Source organism: Diuraphis noxia, unplaced genomic scaffold (assembly GCF_037042655.1).
Source record: "Diuraphis noxia isolate RWA-SAM2 unplaced genomic scaffold, SU_Dnox_SAM2 contig0001, whole genome shotgun sequence".
Classification (NCBI taxonomy): domain Eukaryota; kingdom Metazoa; phylum Arthropoda; class Insecta; order Hemiptera; family Aphididae; genus Diuraphis; species Diuraphis noxia.
In genome coordinates, this window is record NW_028301711.1 from 1,476,482 (window position 1) to 1,498,998 (window position 22,517).

At 26.6% G+C, this 22,517-nt stretch overlaps 4 protein-coding genes and 1 pseudogene across 5 annotated transcripts; 4 read left to right on the plus strand and 1 right to left on the minus strand.

Moving 5' to 3' along the window:
• Positions 1-270: 270 nt before the first annotated feature.
• Positions 271-2,189, plus strand: LOC149059207 (uncharacterized; annotated as a pseudogene).
• Positions 2,190-2,439: 250 nt separating this feature from the next.
• Positions 2,440-10,261, plus strand: LOC149059208 (uncharacterized). The gene is made up of 7 exons (XM_089218059.1): positions 2,440-2,635; positions 2,706-2,849; positions 2,948-3,028; positions 7,913-8,026; positions 9,430-9,710; positions 9,779-9,938; positions 10,131-10,261. The coding sequence occupies exons 1-7, from the start codon at positions 2,440-2,442 to the stop codon at positions 10,259-10,261; spliced, it is 1,107 nt and encodes a 368-aa protein (XP_089074185.1).
• Positions 3,836-7,254, plus strand: LOC149059209 (E3 SUMO-protein ligase ZBED1-like). The gene is made up of 4 exons (XM_089217388.1): positions 3,836-4,668; positions 4,913-5,026; positions 5,215-6,662; positions 6,756-7,254. The coding sequence occupies exons 1-4, from the start codon at positions 4,472-4,474 to the stop codon at positions 7,088-7,090; spliced, it is 2,094 nt and encodes a 697-aa protein (XP_089073514.1). The 5' UTR covers positions 3,836-4,471; the 3' UTR covers positions 7,091-7,254.
• A 3,890-nt stretch (positions 10,262-14,151) lies between the features above and the next one.
• On the minus strand, positions 14,152-15,396 carry LOC149059210 (uncharacterized). Its single transcript, XM_089223120.1, has 2 exons — positions 14,466-15,396; positions 14,152-14,321 (listed from the first exon to the last, which is right to left on the minus strand). The coding sequence occupies exons 1-2, from the start codon at positions 15,394-15,396 to the stop codon at positions 14,152-14,154; spliced, it is 1,101 nt and encodes a 366-aa protein (XP_089079246.1).
• Positions 15,397-18,109: 2,713 nt separating this feature from the next.
• Positions 18,110-22,186, plus strand: LOC149059211 (uncharacterized). 2 transcript variants are annotated; one of them, XM_089217390.1, is made up of 5 exons: positions 18,110-18,388; positions 18,474-18,631; positions 18,717-18,873; positions 18,953-19,973; positions 20,901-22,186. In XM_089217390.1, the coding sequence occupies exons 1-5, from the start codon at positions 18,303-18,305 to the stop codon at positions 20,961-20,963; spliced, it is 1,485 nt and encodes a 494-aa protein (XP_089073516.1). In that variant the 5' UTR covers positions 18,110-18,302; the 3' UTR covers positions 20,964-22,186. The 2 variants fall into 2 exon arrangements, with proteins under 2 accessions (XP_089073516.1, XP_089073515.1); XM_089217389.1 differs by lacking the exon at positions 20,901-22,186 and having other exon boundaries at positions 18,953-20,341.
• The last annotated feature ends 331 nt before the right edge of the window (positions 22,187-22,517 follow it).

Here is a 22,517-nt window from a genome sequence, read left to right on the forward strand (position 1 = left end):
CGATAATAATTATAGTATTACACTGACTAAAGTGACTATCATAGTATCTACTATCGAGTATTCGAGTTTGCCATTCGGCGTAGCGTACGCGTATTTGGCATTCGGCATTCGGCTAGTCATCATCATTGTGGATCATTGTGGCTGTTATATTAATATTTATTACACTTACACTGCTGTGAACTAATATTTATTGATCCTGGTATTAAGTATTGAATGTTTTGATAGTGTTTTAACGTTTCTAAAATCTAAAGTTGCTGTATTCTGCGGTTAATGGTTATACATTGCACATGGCAGCTGGCAGCACATTGTATGCGAAGTAAGTATCATACATTTATTTGAAAGCTATTGTAATTAAGTGGTCGTTAAGTGTTATTAGTGTGTGAGAATGTGTGTCAAATGGAAATAATATTTTTAATAATGATGATTCCATTCTTAAATTATTAGCGCATTGGACAATTGAAAATAATATTACTTTATCTGCATTCTCAGCATTATTAAAGATTTTAAAGACTCATAGCTGTTTTAATCATTTTCCAGTAGATGCTAGGACTGTGTTAAAGACCAATAAATCTAATGAGCAAAATAAAATTAAAGTTATTCATCCAGGATATTATTACCATTTTGGTATTGGTAATGGCTTAAAAACCCATTGTAATTTTTCATATGTAAATGATAACATAATTAAATTGGTTATTGGTGTTGATGGATTACCACTTACAAAAAGCTCTTCCAGCAGTTTCTGGCCTATTCTTGGTTATGCTCGTGACTTTTCAATTAAACCAAATGTGTTTTTGATTGGTCTTTATTGGGGGAAAGAAAAGCCATCAAGTAGTAATTCATTTTTAAATGATTTGGTTGATGAACTTAAATATTTAGCTGATTATGGTATGGATACTGATTTCGGAAAAAAAATTGTAAAAGTCGATACATTTTGCTGTGATACACCAGCTAAAAGCTTTATTTTATGTACTAAAGGACATGTTGGATACTATTCTTGTCCAAGATGCACTATTGATGGTGTTCGTGTAAATAACACAACGAGTTTTTTAGGAACAAATTTCCCCAAACGAACTCATTTAGATTTTATTAACCGGGCTGATGATGAGCATCATATTGGTGATACAGTTTCAAATTTAACTCAAATTATATGGTAGATGATTTCAGTATTGACTACATGCATTTAGTATGCCTAGGTGTTGTAAAAAAGGTAATTTTATTATGGCTGGGTATATTAAAAAAAGCTCCTGTACTTGTCCGTATACAAAGCCATAATGTAAATATAATTACTAATCGCCTCTTATCTATTAAACCAAATATGGCCTGCGATTTTTCTAGAAAGCCTAGGGGATTAAATGAAGTACTAAGATGGAAAGCAACTGAGTTTAGATCATTTTTACTGTATACTGGACCAATAGTCTTAAAAGGAATTCTTTTAAATGAGTGCTATATTCATTTTATTTGCCTCCATGTAGCTTTTAGAATTCTTTAATCTCCCAATATTCCTGAAAAAATGATTAATACATTTTGTTGAAAAATTTGAGGAGCTGTACGGAGAACAATTTGTATCACAAAATATCCATGGACTGATACATATAATTGATGACTATAAAAAATTTGGTTCTCTAGATAAGTGCTCATGTTTTCCTTTTGAAAATTACATGAAGTTTTTAAAAAAAATGGTTAGGAAACATGAGAAACCTTTGGAACAAGTAATCAACCGTTATCAAGAGTTTATAACCTTTAGTGAATCTAAATCAAATGATAATATAAATGGCAAAATAGTATACAAAAAATTACATAGTAATGGGCCATTACTTGAACACTTTACTGCACCTCAATTTCAAACATTTATTAAAAATGATATGAAAATAAATATTAAATCTGAGAGTGATAGTTACATAGGCTTTGAAGATAATAAAGAACTAAGCATTTTTAAAGTTATAAATATTTGTTATGATACCAATAGCAGTAAAAATGTTGTTTTAGCTAAGAAATTTAACAAAAATGTATGTTATTTTGAAAAACCTATTAACAGTTTAATATTAGGTATTGCAATAGTTGATGAATTGTCAGAAAATTTCACTGCTATTGATATAGAGTCCACACACTTTTCAAAGTATATGTTGCTTATGGATAGTGATAATAATAAACAGATTGCATATCCTATTTTACATACTTATGATGTTTAATATTGACCTCATTTATGTGATTATTTAAATTTTAATTTCACTTTATATATTTAGATATTTATTAGATAATTATTTCTGTAATTATTAATTACTATATTTCTTTTAAAAATGTTAATGTAATATGTAATTATTTACTTATAGGTATATCCAATAAATATATATATATATATACATATTTAAAAAAACTATTATGTGACCTGTGTAAATGTATGCATTTTTTATATAGGTAAATTACGTAAAATATAAAACCATGACAAGTTATTCTGTTGTTCATTTTTATGACGATTTGGTAGAAGCTGTACCTAGCTTTTGGATTAACAAAGATGGGACTTACTGTGCATGGCCCAAAAATATAAACCAAGCTTCAAAATTGATTGAACGTAAAAGTATACCCAATGAATGTGAATTTGATTATTTTAAATCAAGAATTTTAAAATCTAATATTGGTAAAATTAAAGTTATAATTTTTAATTTATATTTCTTACTTTCTATTTCTATTTGGAATTTATATAACAGCATCAATACTACAAGCTAGAAAGATGGCAGAAAAAGCAACTATTCAAACAGACGTGTCAGATGACGATTACGACAATAAGTCTAAAAGAAAATTAAAATCAAAAAAATCAGATATCTTTTATTCTGACTGTCCTGATTTTTCAGGTTAATTTTGTTGTCATTTTTTACTTAGTATTTAATTGTATTAAAAATAGATATCAGTTTTTAACTAATTTTTTTTTTATTCACATTGTTTAATTTAGAATTTGATAGTGATATTTCAAACATAAATGTTTATAAATCAAAAGTTCCAGGTTGGTCGCCTTCGCCAAAAAAGTCAAAAAGTAAGTTCATAATATAAATAACTTTTATGTCAAAACATAAGTGATATTTTTTTTTTTTTGTGACTTATTTTAAATTTAGTATTGAATACATCTTAGTGGCTATTTATAATGAAATAATATTTATCTTGAATAATTGTGTGAGTGTGAAGTCATTAAGATAAAATAGACATTATATTGGAAATTGTATACATTTTTACTACATTGGGTTACTCAATGCTTTTAAAAAATACTGGGCATTTTTTACTTACGACCCGCCCCAAAGTTTCATCTAGAACCACTTTCCTACCAGAAAAAATGCTAAAGTAAAAAATCAAAACATTTTTGCTGCCTTAAAAGACAAAAGATGGTTGTAATACATAAATAAACAAAACCCATAGTAAAATTAATATATTCTTTGCCCTATTTAGAATTTGTAATTATTAATATGATGCTGTGTACAGAAAGAATAAAAAGGAAGAATTATTTAAGAAGCGCATAAAAATGTTATGATTTTCAGTCAGTGTAAATGTTTGGTTTTCAAGACGAAATAGATTAGTATAATATAGTTAATGTAAAGGTTTATTGGTTATTATTACAGAGGTTTAAATTTCTTAGTTTTAAAATTTAATATTGTAACATATTCAGTGTAAGTAATAACTTGTGAAATTTATTCTTATATTAATATTGTATTTATATAATCTCACATTTTTTTAGGGTTGACGAGTTTTTCGGTATACCGTCAATACCGGTATACCGGTTAACCGGTATACCGGTTTTTGCACAAATACCGCTACAACGGTATACCGTAATACCGGTACATACCGGAAAACCGTAAAACCGGTGCATACCGGAAAACCGTAATACCGGTGCATACCGTAAAACCGTAAATACCGAAATACCGTACCTAGTACCGTTTGGTGACGCTTTTTTGGTATACTGGTTATTGGATATAATTGCTGAACAGTTTTCAGTCTTGCCAGTGTTATCAGTTATACCGGTTATTCTATGGTTATTGGTTATACACTTATTATTATGCCTCCATGCAATAATATATATCACGGCAATAGCCAATAATATAAGACCGTGATATAAATTAAAATAGATTCTATTTTTGTAATGTTATTGTTTACTAATGAAAATGCGTTCATCGAGTCATAATTATTGTTGTAAGAGTGACTTTGATAACAGATAATATATTAAATATTAATATGTAATAACGTACACTGAACGTCTGAACACATCGAGTCATCTACATTGTAGTATTGTACCTATAATTAAATAATAATTAATCGCATTTATTATTGCAGGCTGGTTAATTGTTTAAAAAGGTAAGTTGAACCTATTATTGATAATTGATCTGTTTAGTTCAGAGAACCTTTAAAGTTACTTACATACATTTTTCAACCTGGTATTAGTAATTATTTAATTACCTAATATTACAATGATTTTTTCTTTTAGAAAACCATGCCAAGAAAAAGATCAAAAGTGTGGAATTTTTTCACAAAATTGAACAAAGACCAAGGGAGATGTTTAAAGTGCAAAAATAATTTTGAAGCTAAAGGAGGTAACACTAGTAATTTGATAAATCACTTGAGAATACATCATCCCAATATTCATTTGGAGTTTTTGAATATAAAGGGTCAAGATAACAGCTTTAACAAGTAAACAAAATTAATAATAAACATTTATATTTTAATAGGTATTTAATCTATGAATTGTAAATAATATACAAATACCTATTAATGATTTAACCTTTTCATAATTGTAACATAATATATAATATAATAAGAAACATTTTTTTTTTACATAATATTTCAATATTTGTAATGAATAATGATGATAAAATACCATTGTACTTTAATCTGCCATTATGTTCACAAGTTAATTTTGAAAATTGTTTGTTAGAAATGATCTGAATGAAACTGATGACATCAGTGATCCTCCTTGTGACATTGCTAATAATAGTGCAGAACATCATGAACTAGTGCCATTAAATTCCAGTACAAATTTAGTTCACAAGTAAGTTTAAAATCTAACTTAAGGTTATAATATGTAGAATAGGTACACTTACTGTTCTTATTCGTTAATGAACCACATACTCAATAAAAACAATTTAAAAAAAATGTAATCTAAATTATTTGGAACCCACTCGCCCACAGACCTTAAATGAAATAATTACATTTAATATTATTTTTATTCACTTGTAGATCTTGTACACTAAAACAACAATCTATGAACATATACAAGAAATTGGATAAAACAACCAGTGAAAAGTATACCAATGCAATTGCCTATTGGATTGCCACAGATATGCAACCTTATAGATCTGTATCAAAACAAGGATTTAAACACCTAATGTCTGTCATATGTCCTGGATATACTATCCCAAGTCGCCAAGTTTTTGCTGATAACAAAATTCCTGCTTTATACTTTGAGGTAAAACGTAGAATAAAACATGATCTCAACTCTGCACAATTTCTGTCGCTTACATTTGATTGTTGGACTTCCAATGCCCAACAGCCTTACATTGGCATAACAGCTCATACTATCAATAGTGATTGGGTTCTTCAAACATATTGTATGGCTTGCACAATTCTTGATGTAGACCACACTGCCACTAATCTAAAAGATATTATTGAATCTACACTTAAAGATTGGAATATTCCTATGTCAAAAGTATCTGCCGCAACTACAGATAATGGTACTAATGTTATCAAAGCTGTTCAGTTAATGGACTTAAATCATATTAGTTGTTTTGGTCACACATTAAATAATGGAGTTACATCATCTATGAATTTAAATCCAATAAAAACCATTATTTCTAATATTTCCAAACTAAGATATACATTTCATTATAGTTCAAACTTACGTAGATTGCTTCAAGATGCGCAATGTAAACTTGACCTTCCACAAAAAGTTATGCCAGCATCATGTGTTACAAGATGGTGGACTAATCTACCTGCTATTCAGTTTGTAAGAGATAATTATGATGCTCTTTATGATGTTTTATTTAAGTTGAAATCAAGAAAAATCAAACTGCTTCCAAACTGCAATGAACAAAAACTTATTTTGGTGATGTGCAAAATTTTTGAACCACTAAAAACTCTTGGTGAACATATGGGTGCAGAAAAGATTGTTACAGCTTCTTCAATTTGGCCAGTTTATACAAAACTTGAAAAAACTTTGCTTCACACAAATTCATCAAATTTTACTTGTGCCTTAACACAAGAAGAATCAACTAGAGCGAATAATAGTGAAAATTTTGGGGAGAGCGAACAATTATTTCCAATCTTAAGTCAATGTACACTTATGGATAATAATATAAATTCATATTTTAACACAAATGAAGTTTGTGGAGACATAAGTGATGATGATGTTGATACACATGTGGATAGTGTGAATACAATTGATAATTTATTAGATCATATTGAAAATCATTTAAAGGACGATATAAAAAGACCATTTCATAAACGTTACATTAATAAAGAAGAAAGTAGAATGTTTTTACAAAAAATATGCTTTTTGGATCCAAGGTACAAATCAGCATATATTGATCCAAGAGATATAGATACAGTAAAAAATTCAATTCAACTTGAAATGGATGAAATAGGCAACCAAGCTAAAAGTAAGGAACTCAAGGTTCAGAAAAATGATGGTATGTATAGTAAAGATTGGTTTTTTTTTATTCAAATATTTTTACTGAAACTATAATATTTCTGATATCAATATTGTTTTAATGATACTGTAGGATTAGCAGCATTTTTGGAAAACTTTGACTGTCCCGTTATGAACAATGTGACCGACGAAGCCTTAAACCAAATTGAATTGGAAAAATATGTATCCTTGCCATTTATTTCTCTTGATGCTGATCCTCTTCAGTGGTGGAAACTATATCATTCACAATTGCCTACAATATCATTACTAGCGATGAAGTACTTATGTATACCTGGCACCAGTGTGCCTAGTGAAAGGATATTTAGCTCTGCAGGGAATATTATTACAGATCATCGGTCATTACTATCTCCAGGACATGCTGAAGAACTCATTTTTTTATCAATGAACTCAAAATTTATTTCCAAGTAATATCTAATGACTAATTCTAATACTTTTTTTTGAACTTATGTTAACGTTATAGTAGTTATACAGTATACTGAGTTAATAATTTTTAATTTTGTTAAAGACAGGGCTTGTATTGTTAATATTTATTTATTAGTAAAAGAATACTAATAAATTTGTTTATTTTATGTTTAAATTTTACTGATTTAATAATTTTTTATTATTTAGAAACAGTTCTTGTTTTTAGTGGTGTGCTCAGCTTTTTGTAAATCCTTTTCAGAGTGTGCTTTTTTTGCCTTTTACAGACCCTGATATAACATGTTTTTTGATGTGTTCATGAAATCAATTTAAAAAAAATCCTAAGGGGGGAAGGTACTCCTTCATCATATCTTGTCTTATTACAAAAATAAAGACCTGAGGAAAGACCCTAATTATTTTAATCGCCTTAATAATATGATTTAAAAAAAAAAAAATTTAAACTTTAATGACTCCCTGTAAATTGAAAAAAAAGACATCCCCTACACTATGACACTGTGTTATTATTTTTTTTAAATAAGGTAGTTTCTTTGCCATACCCTCTATATAATTATATAATAAAATAAATATTTATATATAACATATTATATTGTAATATAATGTTTTTTAAAAATTGTTTACTCCCTCAGCACATAATTTCAGTGTTTTTTAGTTTTCCGGTATTACGGTTTTTCGGTATTACGGTTTTCCGGTATTACGGTTTTTCGGTATATACCGGTATCACGGTATACCGTTTCATACCGGTACCGAATCTAATACCGCTATACCGGTTTCAAATTTCAATACCGTCAACCCTACATTTTTTTTTTCAAGTATTTAATCAATCAGTTTCAAAAACTGCACATATTGGAGCTCCTAAGAACAGATTAATTGTAAAAAAATTGTGTTATGAAGAATCACAGCCAATTACTAATTGTGAAGAAAAAGGCAAGTTTTGATAAAATTCTAAAATATACTGCATAGGTCATAATATATGCATATAGTGACTTATTTTGTAATAAACTAATTATAAAATGTTTAATATTTTTTATTAGATACAAGTGTTATTATAAATAAACCTGACGAGTATGAAGATAAAGCAGCTGTAAACACATCAGCTAGATACTTAGCAAACACAACTGTAGTTACTACTACACCAAACTCAATGTCAAACCCAACAGAAATTCAATCAGGTAAATAATATTCAAAAATTTTTAATATTTACCTACAAGCTACCATATTACTATTATATATATATATATATGGTCCTATACTTTGTACTTATTGTAACAAACTTATTTCAAACTTTAAAAAAACATTTTTTTTTTAAAACTTGATCAACTTAAATAATAATTATACATATATAATTTACTGCAACAAATAAGAAATATAATATTATACAATATACTATAAAGACAAACATATTTGATAACTATAAACATTTTGAAAAATTATATTATATTGCTTTTGGTTAACTAAAAGTATCACCCCGGTTGTTGGATTTACATTTAATAAATGATATATTGTGACTTATTTTCAGGCAACAACAGTTCTAAACTAAGTTATGTTAATAAGACTCCTGAATCTCCTAAAATGTCTGAAGTTTTCAGTAGTACACCAACTGAATTGACTGGTAATAGTATATTTATTTGATATTTAATATTTAAATTTATACTCTTCTGTAGACTAATACATACCTTAGGTATTATCATTTATGTACTTATCTAAAGTATTACTATTATACATTTGAAAAATACTGCTCTAATACTAGTTTTAAAAATGTATTTAAAATTTAAATAATACTTGATCCCTGTATAAAACAGTTGTTGTTATACTTTTATTTAGTTAAATATTTAAAAGTTAAAAATATAAAATTAGACTATTATTGTAAATAGTATTTTTTTAAAGTAACTTGTTATATAATGCATGTTATACATAATGTATATAGATTTACTTTTTAATTATGTTTTGTTAGTAGTTATTAATGCATAAACATTCCTGTACAAATATTAAATAATATATTTAATATCAACAAAATTGCATCATAATATTTAAGATTTAAAGTACCTGTTTAAAATATAGTACTCTATATCATGAAATTTAAAACTTGTATTCGTATACTTGCAGCTTTGCTATTATAACATTATTCAATAATTACATTTTTTTCTATAACTACCGAATATTCCAAAAGTGAATGGGTCTTTATTGTGTACTTATTTAAAAGTACCAACATATTAATTGCTACAATTTTATTTATTTTTGAAAATATTTGTAATGTTATTTAATTTTTTTATAACGCATATTATTTATATTTTAATTAACTGATGATGATATATTATTATTTTGATTAGGTACATTTGTAAGTAACAACTTTCAAAAAGAAGTTCTTCATACACTAACATTTATTAAACATGAACTAAGACGTGTCATTAATAATCAAATTGAATTGAGCCAAAGACTAGAAGTTTTAGAAACACAATCAGATAGTAATATCCATATTAATAATAGCAGTAATAAGCCTTTTAGCTTGTTGAATGATATGTCTGATTGTACTATACCATTAAATAATGAAATAGATCTTAATATATTTGAAGATAAAATTTCTGGAGACAGTGTATTCAGATCTAATTTGGTAATAAAATGTAATGTTATTTTAAACTAATGTAAAATTAACTATAAATATATTTTTCCTATGCTTAGATCAATGAGTTATCCTACATTGGCGGGAAACATGTAAAAGCCATGGTTAAAAGGATGATGTATAAACTGTTTAATGATGAACTACTTAAAAACTATTCGTTTACTGGCAAAAAGGGAAAAAAGAAATTTTCAACATTAGCAATATGTTCTGTTATTTTTGGTAAGATGGTTTAAAAGTATATATTTACAAACTTTTTATTATTATATTAAATTGTTACCAATATTTTACATCTTGAATCTTTTTCCATTATTATAATCACAATCAATCTTCTTAATGATAACTAATGAAATTTCAATGTATTTTTTAATTATATTTATACATAAATCTATTCATTACTTACTATTATTTTAGATACTCTAAAACAACATAAAAAATTCAAATGTGTCTCACAGAATGAAATTGAAGAAATCATTAAATACATTCTTGCACAAGCACCATTTAATCTTAAAAGACTAGATGCTAAAATAATAATAAAGGATTAATTTATTAATTTGTTTGTACATATAACTTATTATCAGGTTATGTACCTACCTTGATAGTTAACTTTTACCCCAATTTTATTATTTTAATTTATATTTTATTATAATTCTTATTATAATATATTTTTTTTACATAAACATCATATACAACTAATTAATAAGTTATGTACCTTTATAATATATTTTATTATAATAACACCCAGTTTTTATTATACTATTTTATTTTTTGTTTGAAAAAAAATTAAATATTTTTAGTTTTATCATTATTTTTCTGATAATATTTACATACATCATATAAGACTCAAGATATGTACCTTTATTATAATATATTTTATGCTACAGTTTTATTATTTTGTTTAAAAAAAAAAAAATTGTAATGTTATACATTATTATCATTCTTATAATATATATTTGTATTTATATATTATATATTGTATAAGTCTCATTAGGTTATGTACCTTAATTATATTTTATACTACAGTTTTATTATATTATTTTTTGTTTCCTTACCTATTATTACATACATCCTTATAATATATTTTAATATTTTTGTTAATGAAAATGAAATATTTATTAAACTTTGGTATCTGATATTTATTTAATATTTAATTTTAATACTAATTATTAATTGCAAAAGAGTTCAAACAATATTTACTCTGTATTTTTAAATATTTTACAATCCATAAACAATATAAATTAAACATTAAATAAATTTAAAATTCTTATATTAAATAAACGTTAATGTAAAATATTTATTTAATGTATGTTTTAAATATTAATTGCGAAATGCAAAAGGGTTCAAACAATATTTATTATAATTTAATTAATATTAAAAAATGTATAACCAATGGAAATCAAACATTTAACTAATATATCAATTTTTTTTTAAACATTGAATAATCATTAAATAAATATTTGTATGCTGTGTGGGGTATATTACAAATATGTTATATAAGTAATAATAATTTAATTTTAATTTATTATTTGGCATTTTCTTGCCATTCCACCGTTCCGCTTGTCATAAAATATTCCGCTAACCGATCCCTAACCATTTTTGCTTCAAGGCCAGATTTTCTCGGCACTCTTTGTAATGGAAGCATAGATTTGGTACAATTTTGCTCGGACCTCCAAGAGCCTGGTATTACAATTCCATCATTATTTTCAGTATCGAAAATTCCAGGTGGTGTGTATATGGAATTTGATGATGATCTGCTTTTCCGTAAGAAGTTATGCAACAATACACAAGTCATTGTTATATCTCTAACTTTTTCTGGATCTAAAAGTATAGGTCCTCTAAATACACGGAATACTGAGGCCATAATTCCAAAAACGTTTTCAACCACTCTACGTGCTCGATAAAGTCGGTAATTGAAAATTCTTTTGCAATTTCCATCTTCATAGACTCCTGAGTAAGGTTTCATTATGTTCTTACTCAGGGCAAAAGCTTCATCAGTCACAAATACATATGGCAATGAAACATTTGTATTAGGTAGTATTCCTTCTTGTGGTATTAATAATTCATCAGTCTCCAGTTTTTTAAAAAACGACGTGTCCCGAAGTACGCCACTATCACTGATTCTGCCTTGACAGCCGATATCCACATAAGTAAAACTATAATCCGAGTTCACGACAGCCATAAGCTATAAGCACAATACTAAACGTTCCCTTATAATTATAGTATTCAGATCCACTATTTGCAGGGCACTGGATCACTATATGTTTTCCGTCAATAGCCCCGAGGCAGTTGGGGAAATTCCATTTATCGTAAAAATCTGATGCTAAATTTTTCCAACCACTTTCATTGTTTGGTAACTAAAAAAAATAATGATTGATTTTATTTACGTTGCGTTTTTTATTTTAAAATTTTTTTTAAACAACATATACTGTTTTTATTATAATCATAATAGTTACATTGACATCTAAATGCAACTGAATTTAATTATTCATATGCGTCCACAATATACCTATAGGTATTTATATTTATATACTATTTGTAAAATTAAGACTGTACAATATACCTAAATTAAACGTTTTAAATATAAATACAATTAATTTACTATCTAGTGATATTTATAGTTGAGTATTGTAATTAATCATTCAAAAATACGTATTTGAAATACATTTTGAATTTTATACTATATTGACATACATAGAATATAATAACATAGATATATGTTTCTCAATTTTATTTTAATAATCAAACAAACCATATATTTTATTATTTTTATCAGTTTGAAAATTTGGTGGATGACGACAACACGACTGAAAATTGTCAATTGTACGACACAACTGAAATCGATGATCCTCAGACTCCGGACTGCAATTTTAAGAGCCTATCTCCGTCATCCAGTAAATTAAGTAAAAAAAGAAAATCAAATGATAAAGTGGAAGTGATTGAGAACAAGATGGACGAAGCATTTACAATTTTAAAACAAATTACACAAACTCCGGCCAAAAATAAGTGTACACTCTTTACCGATTTACTTTGCGCTAAATTAGAATCCTTTAATGAATACAAACAAGACATTGCAATGATGGAGTTTGACAATCTTATGTTTCGGTTAAAATATTCAGATAACCAAATGGTACAGCCTCAACCACCCTACAATCAATTTCCAAGTACCAATATCCCGACATATTATCCTCAACAGTTACAACATGATAGTTATTCAACAGCATCATCATCATCATCATCATCTATTCAGCCACTATCATCACCACAGAACATATCTTCTACGCCATCTACATATTATCATCAACATTTTCAACAATTGCAAAAACCAACACCAACAACATTACAACATAGTAATGTAGGAGAAAAAAAAGTGTTGACTGTTGATCAAGATACTAATTTTGGTTCATCCTACTAAAATAAGCATATTATAACATGCAATTTAGTAGGTATGTAGGTACTAAATATTGTTTTTATACATAGAAAATATTAGTTTTTTTTTATTAAAATGTTTATAATACATTCTGTATGTTGTAATCCTTTAACCTTTCCAATTTTACCTTAGTGTACTGCATACAATCAAAGCAAATCCAGGAGCAGTCATGTAATGAGCAGGATCTAATCTGAGAGTAGATAAACATAAGTCTCTAAAATTTTCAAACACGTCAGCCAGTATGGTAACGTCAGTCTTTAAATAAAGATCGCTATACTCACCTAAAGTCTTTATATCGAATGTTCGCCATATATTTTTAGCATGCATATAATCTTTATCGCTTATTTTTTCGTCTGTCAAAGAGTTATAAAATTCAGACTTTGATGGTAAAAAAGTATCATCTAATTTACTCCAACTATCGACATATTCATAAGGGAAGATTCCTTTTTGAGTGACTAGATCTAATGATTTCATGGAAGAATTTTTAAGAGTTTCTCTAAACCTCAACTTATCTTCAGATAAATTTAATGCAAGTTTACTTAATGATTCGCTCATGAAACGGAATGTATCGACAAATTTAATACTAAATCTATGTGCGATTTCTTTACTAAAGGATATATATTTTTCTGACGAATTAGGAATAACGTGAATATCTTTATCATTACAACCAAGTTCCCGAATTATGAAATGACTATCGTATGATAAATTATGGAAGAAAATTGGTACGAATGAGGGGTTAGTTATTTCAAAATTACATTGAAGACAAAGACATTGTCTATATTTACCAGTAAAATGACAGTGATCTCGAACTTTAATTAAATTATTATTTTTAAAATGTCTCTAACATTTTCCACAAAACTTAGTATTTTTAAAATTACTTTCTTCTTCTTTAGTTAATTTATTCATCGGTTTATTTGTTTGATAAATTTTATTAATATTATTTCCAATAACAATCATATTTTCCATAAATATTTTTGCAGCATTTTCACCTCTATAAATTACCACCTTTCACGGAATTTTGAACTGTTTTACTAGTTCTTTTGATATAACATCATAGTTAACTTTGACATAAAACCCATAGCTCATAATTTCATGTAAATGTGTAGCATAAGTTTTAGATTTTTCGCATCTATTAAATTCACTAGACTTCTTTTTAGGAGTTAAAATACATTCAAAATCTGCATACATAACAATTGGTATTCTCTGTGTATTTTTATAGTTTTTAAAATAAATAAAATCATCATCCCCCTTTTCAAACATTATTGGTCTCTCTAATTGGTTCTTTCTACAATTATGCTAGTGTTCACTCAACCCTTTCTTACCCCAAAATTTGCTTTTACATGGATTTTCACTATAAGTAGTAAAACATCTTTTACAGATAATTAATCTGGAACAGTTTTTAGTTTTCTGACTTCTAATAAATCTTGAAAAATTTTTTATAAAACAATAATGTGATGTGTTATTATTATTAAACAAAAGTAGATCAAAATGTTTTTTTCTTTCAGTATTACAAATATATAGAGGGAAAATATGTTTTTTATCATTTAAACTATAAATATTAATTGATACATTATTTATACGTTCAAATTTTTTTATCTGACTGATTGGTGTAGGAAAATCTATACATTTAAAATCTAAGCCACTTTTTTTTTCTAACATTTCAAAATATTTCTTATTAAAATAAGTTTTATTTGAACGATTATCAAACTTTGATAGTATTGAATATTTAAAACATTTAACATCAATATTTTTTACATTTATGACTGCTCTTTTATCTTTGATATATTCAGGAAGATCTAGATACGTTCCTCCTCTGTGAGGATTTACTATATTAATTCTAAATTGTAATGCATCTATTGTTTTAAGTGACCAGCCAGAAGCTTTTGCTAAAAAATCATCCTCTTCACTTAATAATTTATTGAACATCCCATTCAGTAATTTATTAAAATCAGAGGAATTACATGCAAGTGTATTAGAGGTTTTAAATGCTATATCCTGTACTTCTTGTGTGATAATTCGTTCATATACACTATCTACATATAAATTAAATTTTATAGATGTTTGTAGACATGATTCCTTTAACTTTGGAATTATTTTGTCTAAAGTATAGTTAAAAAAAAGTGTATAGTCTAAAAATTTTAAATTATTCTTAACTATAAAAGTTTTTGAACATTTTTTAAATCTTTCAATTTCAAATATTCCTTCATCAGCATATGTCATTCGCTGACGTTTTGTCACCATTTTTCTTTTCATAATTAAGCTGAAAATAAATTAAATGAAAAAATAAAAATATAATAAACAATAATAATATTTTAATCACTTTATTAATATAAATCATACAATATTTAGCAAACCTAAGCAACTAGTTTAAAAAAAGAAATTAAAGAACTTAATTATTATTTAATAAATCATATAGGCATGATAAATGACAGTTTATACTTTTTTGACATCGATAACCTATATAATTTGATTCATCGTAATTAGCTTTAATTTCTTTTTTTTTTTTTAAATAAATTTTCTCTGGTCGACTTAAGGTTTGCTTTTTGGATTTTAATATTAATATCGTAGATTAATTTTTTAAATTTTTTCTCTTCTCTTTCACCATATTTTTCATTTTCAGCCTGTTGTTTTAACACTCCATTAATTTCTTTTTCAATGTATGATGTCATGTTCTGTAAATTATATAGATTTTTGCAAACTATCTGCTAGTAATAAAATATTAAAATAGTAACACACATCATCATTAAATAATAATTGTTTTTTATTTTTACAAGTAAAAAAACATAGCTATAAACATTAAATTAAAATCATAATTTCTTAGAAAAGAAAATGTCATGAAATGTTTGACAACGTATCATCATATCCATACTATATCTTTCTCCATAACAGATTTCCATTTTTCTAACATAATAAATATATTTATTACCATATTTATTAAATATTTCTCTTTTTTCTTCTTTTAAAGAAAACAATTTATCTCTTAATTGATTGATTTCAAATTCATTTGATGATGAACATATACCGATTAAATAAATGTTATGTTTTATTTCTTTAATTTTTTTATTAATTTCTTTCGTTTCTAATATATTATTTTTATTATCTTCAATATTCCCTAATCTTAATGATTCCATAGTTTGTAAATTATATTGATATTTATTCATAAGTTCATCTTTGTTTTTTGAATCCATTGTCTGTAATATTATTTCAAATTCATTAATGTTAATACACAGTATGTTAAATCATAGAAACATAGACGGAAAAAATCTAATTATCAAATATGTTAAACAACTGTATTGTATATAATTTAATTTTTATCTGAATTAAATGAACTTTATAAAAAATTAAAAATGAAGTTTAAAAATGTAGGTACACATATTATATATTACTTATAACTGTGTATTTGTTGTGTACTAAATTTATTTTTCTCCTGTCTAATGTTAAATGAATACATACAATTTGTCATAGATAGATATATTTTTTTATATCTAATAGCAGCCAGTCTTATTGAATACTTATTAGAATTAGAATATTATACTGCCTATTTAAATTATTAAAAGTTAACTCAAATTGAGATATTTTTTATGTAAATATTGAATATTATACTATGAAGTTTTAAAAATATAGGTACACACATCATATATTACTTATACCTGTGGATTTGTTGTGTATTAAATTTATTTTTTTCCCTTGAATAATTTCAAATGAATACCTACAATTTAATATAGAAAAAAATGTAATAAAATATATTAACCTACTGTATTGTAAATAATTTAATTTTTATCTAAATTAAATGAACTTTATAAAAAATAAAAAATGAAGTTTAAAATATATGAACACATATCATATATTACTATAACTGTGTTCAATGTTATATACTAAATTTATTTTTTCTCCTATCTAATGTTATGCTATGGACTAGCGTCCCGCATTGCTTAGTTCACGGTCAACTAGGTAATAATTATGTAGACACCACCTGAGAGGGTAATAATTCCAAGGGAGTGGCCATGGATTATTAAAATAATAAGAGACTACTAAAGGTAAAAGTTGGGCGTGGACACCAAATAACATTACATAACAATGGGGGATTAACTGAACATTTAGGGAAACAGATCGATATGCGTTCCATGTCCTCAGGACGTTAGACACGACTATGGGATAAGAATTCCAAGAAACGATACCCAAATTAGGAATATACTGTCATAATAATAGATACAGTATTATCAAGCATGCAGCTGCACGGGATGTGTACTGATCTCATATGTGGGCGGGTGGCGTTTCCGTCAGTTTAGATGATTATACCACATCCGTGAGAACAGCGACAAGAGCAAGTAGACTATGGGGAGTAGAGGGTAGCACTATATAAGAGACCCCGAAACGGCCTGTATTCAGACGCGACTTGACCAGACTAGCCAGAGCACCTTCACGCCAGTCTGTTGTTTAATTTAATTCATTGGACTTAGAAAATTTCTTATAAACAATATTTTGAACTTAGAAAATATTCGAATCAAACCGAATTTATTCTATCATTCAGAATACTTAACTTACATTCAGCTTTCATGTTATAAATAAATATATGTTTTACCACAATAAATAAACAATTAATCTAATTAAGAAGAATTCTACGTTGAGTAATTAACTCAAGAGTTACCTTTCAAACATCATCCTTGACTACTGATACCTGTAGGCGACGTGATCACTACAGTTAAATCTTAAATGAATACATACAATTCGTTATAGATAGACATATTTTTTTATATCTAATAGCAGACAGTCTTATTGAATACTTATTAGAATAAGAATATTATACTACTTATTTCAATTATAAAAACTTAGCTCAAATTGAAACATTTTTATGTAAATATTGAATATTATACTATGATAATATAACATTTTTTTATATTATTGATATCAAATATTATAAAATAATAAATATCGCGTTCGGTGATAATATTAAGCGGTGATTCGCGATCAAAAGCGAAGGGTCTGAACTCTAGTGTCAATAAAGAGAACTATCTGAAACGGGCTCACTGTAATATTACTATGTAAAATATAATATGTTGCAATATTTGAATATTTGTGTATTGTGTAGGTATATTGTGTATAAACAATGAACATTGTTATTATTTTAATGTACATTTATTATTATTTATTATAACATCATGGATCATACATATTTTAAGTCAAAAAAAACTTTTACAGTGAGGTATAAACATAAATCCTGTTGTGTTCCACAATGTACAGCCAGGTAAATAATATAAAAATTAAGTAAAAAAATAATGAATGATTAAATGTATTCATGAACCATGCTGATTTTATTTCATACTTGATAGTCCTAAAAAAAGAGGAATATCTTTTCACAAATTTCCAACTGATCGGAGTCTTAAAAAGAAATGGGAAGTTGTGTTAAAAATGGCTATTAAAAGTTCAAAAACTTCACTAGTATGCAGTGAACATTTTTTAATTAGTGATTTTGTAAAGACTAAAAAATGTGATTATACCTATTCATTGAATATACTATACTGTATTTACAACATAGTTTATTGTTTAATTGAGTGATTTTTGATTTTTGTTAGTTAGCTCACCTGTCAAGGTTAAAAGATTAGCAAAACATGCAATGCCTTCTCAAAATATACCATTAAGATTATTTGATAAATCCTTAAACAGTCCTACAAAAAGGAAAATTATTCAACGTGCTGAAAGATATGCAAGAAGGAAACTTCATTTTAGTTTGTAAGTATAATTTCGATTTATTTAGTGGTTTTTAAAATATAAATTAATATATTTTTATAATTTTGTTTTAAATTTTTAGAAATGAGTCATGTAGGAAAAATGATTCGTTTGATGAGCCACACATTCTTTCAGAGGACATAACTTCCAACGATGGTGTAAATGATTTAATATTTTCGACATCCATGAAAATACCAGAAAATAAAAAACATAATGGTTGCAAGTTAGAGCTTACTAATTCTAAACTAGTAACAGAAGATAAAGGAATTCAAGTAGATTTGTTGGATCTGTATTCCATCTCAAAAAATACAATTATGGATTTACTTCAATCAGATTCTGATTTAAATTCGTTCACTGGTCTCATGAACCTATCTCTATTAGATAAACTGGTGACAATTTCAGACAGAGTGTTAATGAAACTTAACTATACAGTCAGTTTTAGCATAGATACCAGAAAACGTATTTTTCTCACATTGACTAAATTGAAATTGAATATGTCATACAATTGTCTTGCTGTGTTATTTGGAATATCTGCTGTGAGTTGCAAAAATTATTTTATTGCTACTGTTGATTTACTGTATTTAGTCTTGAAGCCATCAATACTTTGGTCGTCTAAACAACTAAACAAAAGAAACATTCCCAAATGTTTTCTTAATTTCATGGATACTAGAGTTGTGTTAGATTGCACAGAAACCACTGTTGAACGACCTAAATGTCTAACCTGCAGAATACGTACATATTCACATTATAAAGGTAATCATACCATTAAGTGCATGATTGGGATATCACCAGATGGGTTAGTATCATTTTTGAGTCCTGTATATGGCGGAAGAGCAAGTGACAAATTTATTTTTAATGACAGTGGAATATTAAATAAATGTGAAGAAGGTGACTCTATAATGGTTGACAAAGGATTCCTTATCGATAAAGAGTGTACTGATCGAGGAGTCAAATTGCATAGGCCACCTTTCTTAGGGAAACAAAAACAATTGAGTTCTGATGATGGCATTGTGAACTGTGAAATAGCAAGAGCCAGGGTACACATTGAGAGAACAATCCAAAGGATAAAAATTTTCAAGATTTTTCAACACAAAGTTGCATGGGTAAATTTAAGCCAAATAGATAAAATAATGTGTATTGTTTGTGGAGTTGTTAACTTAAGCAATCCCATTATAAGTAACACAGGATTTGAAATAAAATAATACTAATTATAATTAATTTTCAATTGTTTTTTATTAATCTATGAACAATTTCATTAAAATAAATACTAGTCAAAACATTGTAAAATTCTTGGCAAAAAGTAATATCAAATTTCACTTGAATAGTTAAAATTGAATTATCAAATGTGGAATAGATTATTAAGTAGGCATTATCTAAATTACATAACAATAAACCAAGCTGTATTTGTGCATAATATTTATGTTTAGATTTTAATGACAACTCTCCATTGTTTACATTAATGTACTTCAATGTAGCAATCAAATCAGATCCACATAAATGTTTTCCTTCTACAGGACATTTTACTTCCAGAAGCCAGTAATTATGTAGTCCACATTTTACAAATCCATCTGGACTAAATCCAAACCATGGACAATTTATATTGACAATAAATCCTAATCTAATAACTTTAACATCAAAATCATGTTCAAAACACAAAAGAGCATTTTTCTCATTATCTAAACCATATTTAGTAGCACTGTTGCCAATAAAATTAGAAAACATCACAGATTTGACCTTAAAATCCCAATTACTGTTTATACCTTTTGCATAAGTAAAAAAATTATAAGATGAAGTGCCAGTGATTCTACATTGCCTCATTTTTTTCCAGATAGGACCACTTTGATTCAATGTTTTGTTACAAATATCGATAGCTTGTTCTTTATTTATAACTATGTTAGTCAAATAATAATTTTTGACTTCCTGGCAATAGTTAATACTAAATGGTGACTCTAAACTATTTGAAATTATAGAATTCTTTGAAGTTACAAATTTTTCCAACATAGATAATTCATCAAGGTCTAATTTTTCAGGTACATTTTCATAATCTATTGGTTCATGGCGGCCAAATCTATGGACTGCATATGCTGAGTTAGGAAATCCTGAATGAAAATAAATATGTACTAATAACAAAAAGTTAAAAGTTAATTTAATTTTAGGTTAATTTAGTCAAGTTAAAAATTAATACACACTTTTTATGAATGGTTTATTAAGTTAAAAAAAATAATTTGTTTATACAATTTTTTCCCAACCCAAAATAAAATTATAGACTGTAGTTTAAATAATTAAGTTAATGAAAATCCAAATGTAACTAGTTAAGTCGAAAAGTTAAATTTGAATTAACTTTAACTTTTTAACTCTTTAATGCCCAGCCTTGACAATTATATACCTTGCAAAAAGAAATTTTGTATTTCAGTATTCATCTCTTCTGATAATTCATTTGGCAATGACTGTTCATACACACTTGATGCCAATACATTTTTTACATGACAAAATTCTTTTATAGGAACAGGCTTATGAATATCTTTGCTGGTGGCAAAACTAAGTTTTCCCCATTTTTGAGGCAGATCAGTACAGCTTAGCGCAACCAGATCATCTTCAGAAGTTCTAATAAATAAAAAAAAAAAATTATATATTTTAATTTTAGGTGCCCATAATAGAGTTGAACTTAATAAATATTCTGAACAGAATACAAATAATCAGTGGCGTATATAGAGGGGCGGCCTAGTGGGCTGTATTTCATTAATATCATTTTATGATTTTTTTTTAATTCTCACTTTTGAAGTTTAAGCATGAAACCAACAATATGTTTACACTTTCCTGTACCAGCTTTACATGAACATGTCCCCAACAGTTTAACTTCTTTGTTCAACATTGACTTTATAATTTCAAGCTAAAGAGGCAAATAAGTATTAATACCATGTTTTTGTAATAAAATGTGAATAATATGATTTAAAATTTAAATCTTACCTGGTGAGGTTTTCCATTCAAGTCACTAGTTTTTAAACATAATGCAACCAATTTTAACCTGTCATCTGTATTTTCCAAACAAGCATATTCAATTATATGATTACATTTAACTATTTGTGTACCTTCAACAAATGGTCTTTTAAAATCCCCCACATAATCAATAATATCTGTTAACTCAATGACAGACTTGAACATTGTTTTAAAACTGTGAGATTTAAATTTAAATTATAAAAGTAGTAGTTTCTTAAAGTAGTTTTCAGACTTTTCATATCTTTTATATGTTAATATTTTGACCATGCGCCCGTTTCAGCTTATCAGACTACAGCGCCCCTACATTTGCTTTTGATCGCGAATAGTACAACTGTTCTATGGTGATAGAGACGGTATATATTTTAAGGTTATGTCGGTTAATAGTAGATTGCTGATGTGTAATAAAATGTAATTAATGTCTAGTGATAGTGATACTATTTTATAAATATCATGTTAACATTTAATCATATAAACATAGATAATATTATCATAAAAACTATATTATTATAATGATGATGTGTTTAAATCATTGTTATTCTGTTTCTAGTTTTTTTTTATTAATATAGGAGTAAAGATTAAAAGTTTTAATAAAATAATAAAATAGGTACTTACATAGTTAGTATTGAAGTATTCTAAGTCTGACTGATGAC

Coding starts and splice junctions, on each gene's coding strand:
- LOC149059208 (XM_089218059.1), top strand. CDS start 2,440: ATGACAAGTTATTCTGTTGTTCATTTTTATGACGATTTGGTAGAAGCT. Junction 2,850..2,947: donor TGACTGTCCTGATTTTTCAG/GTTAATTTTGTT, acceptor TGTTTAATTTAG/AATTTGATAGTGATATTTCA. Junction 9,711..9,778: donor GTGTATTCAGATCTAATTTG/GTAATAAAATGT, acceptor TCCTATGCTTAG/ATCAATGAGTTATCCTACAT.
- LOC149059209 (XM_089217388.1), top strand. CDS start 4,472: ATGCCAAGAAAAAGATCAAAAGTGTGGAATTTTTTCACAAAATTGAAC. Junction 5,027..5,214: donor AGTACAAATTTAGTTCACAA/GTAAGTTTAAAA, acceptor ATTCACTTGTAG/ATCTTGTACACTAAAACAAC. Junction 6,663..6,755: donor CAAGGTTCAGAAAAATGATG/GTATGTATAGTA, acceptor ATGATACTGTAG/GATTAGCAGCATTTTTGGAA.
- LOC149059210 (XM_089223120.1), bottom strand. CDS start 15,396: ATGAAAAGAAAAATGGTGACAAAACGTCAGCGAATGACATATGCTGAT. Junction 14,322..14,465: donor ATGTAAAAGCAAATTTTGGG/GTAAGAAAGGGT, acceptor TTATGTATGCAG/ATTTTGAATGTATTTTAACT.
- LOC149059211 (XM_089217389.1), top strand. CDS start 18,303: ATGGATCATACATATTTTAAGTCAAAAAAAACTTTTACAGTGAGGTAT. Junction 18,389..18,473: donor GTTCCACAATGTACAGCCAG/GTAAATAATATA, acceptor CATACTTGATAG/TCCTAAAAAAAGAGGAATAT. Junction 18,632..18,716: donor TTTTGTAAAGACTAAAAAAT/GTGATTATACCT, acceptor GATTTTTGTTAG/TTAGCTCACCTGTCAAGGTT.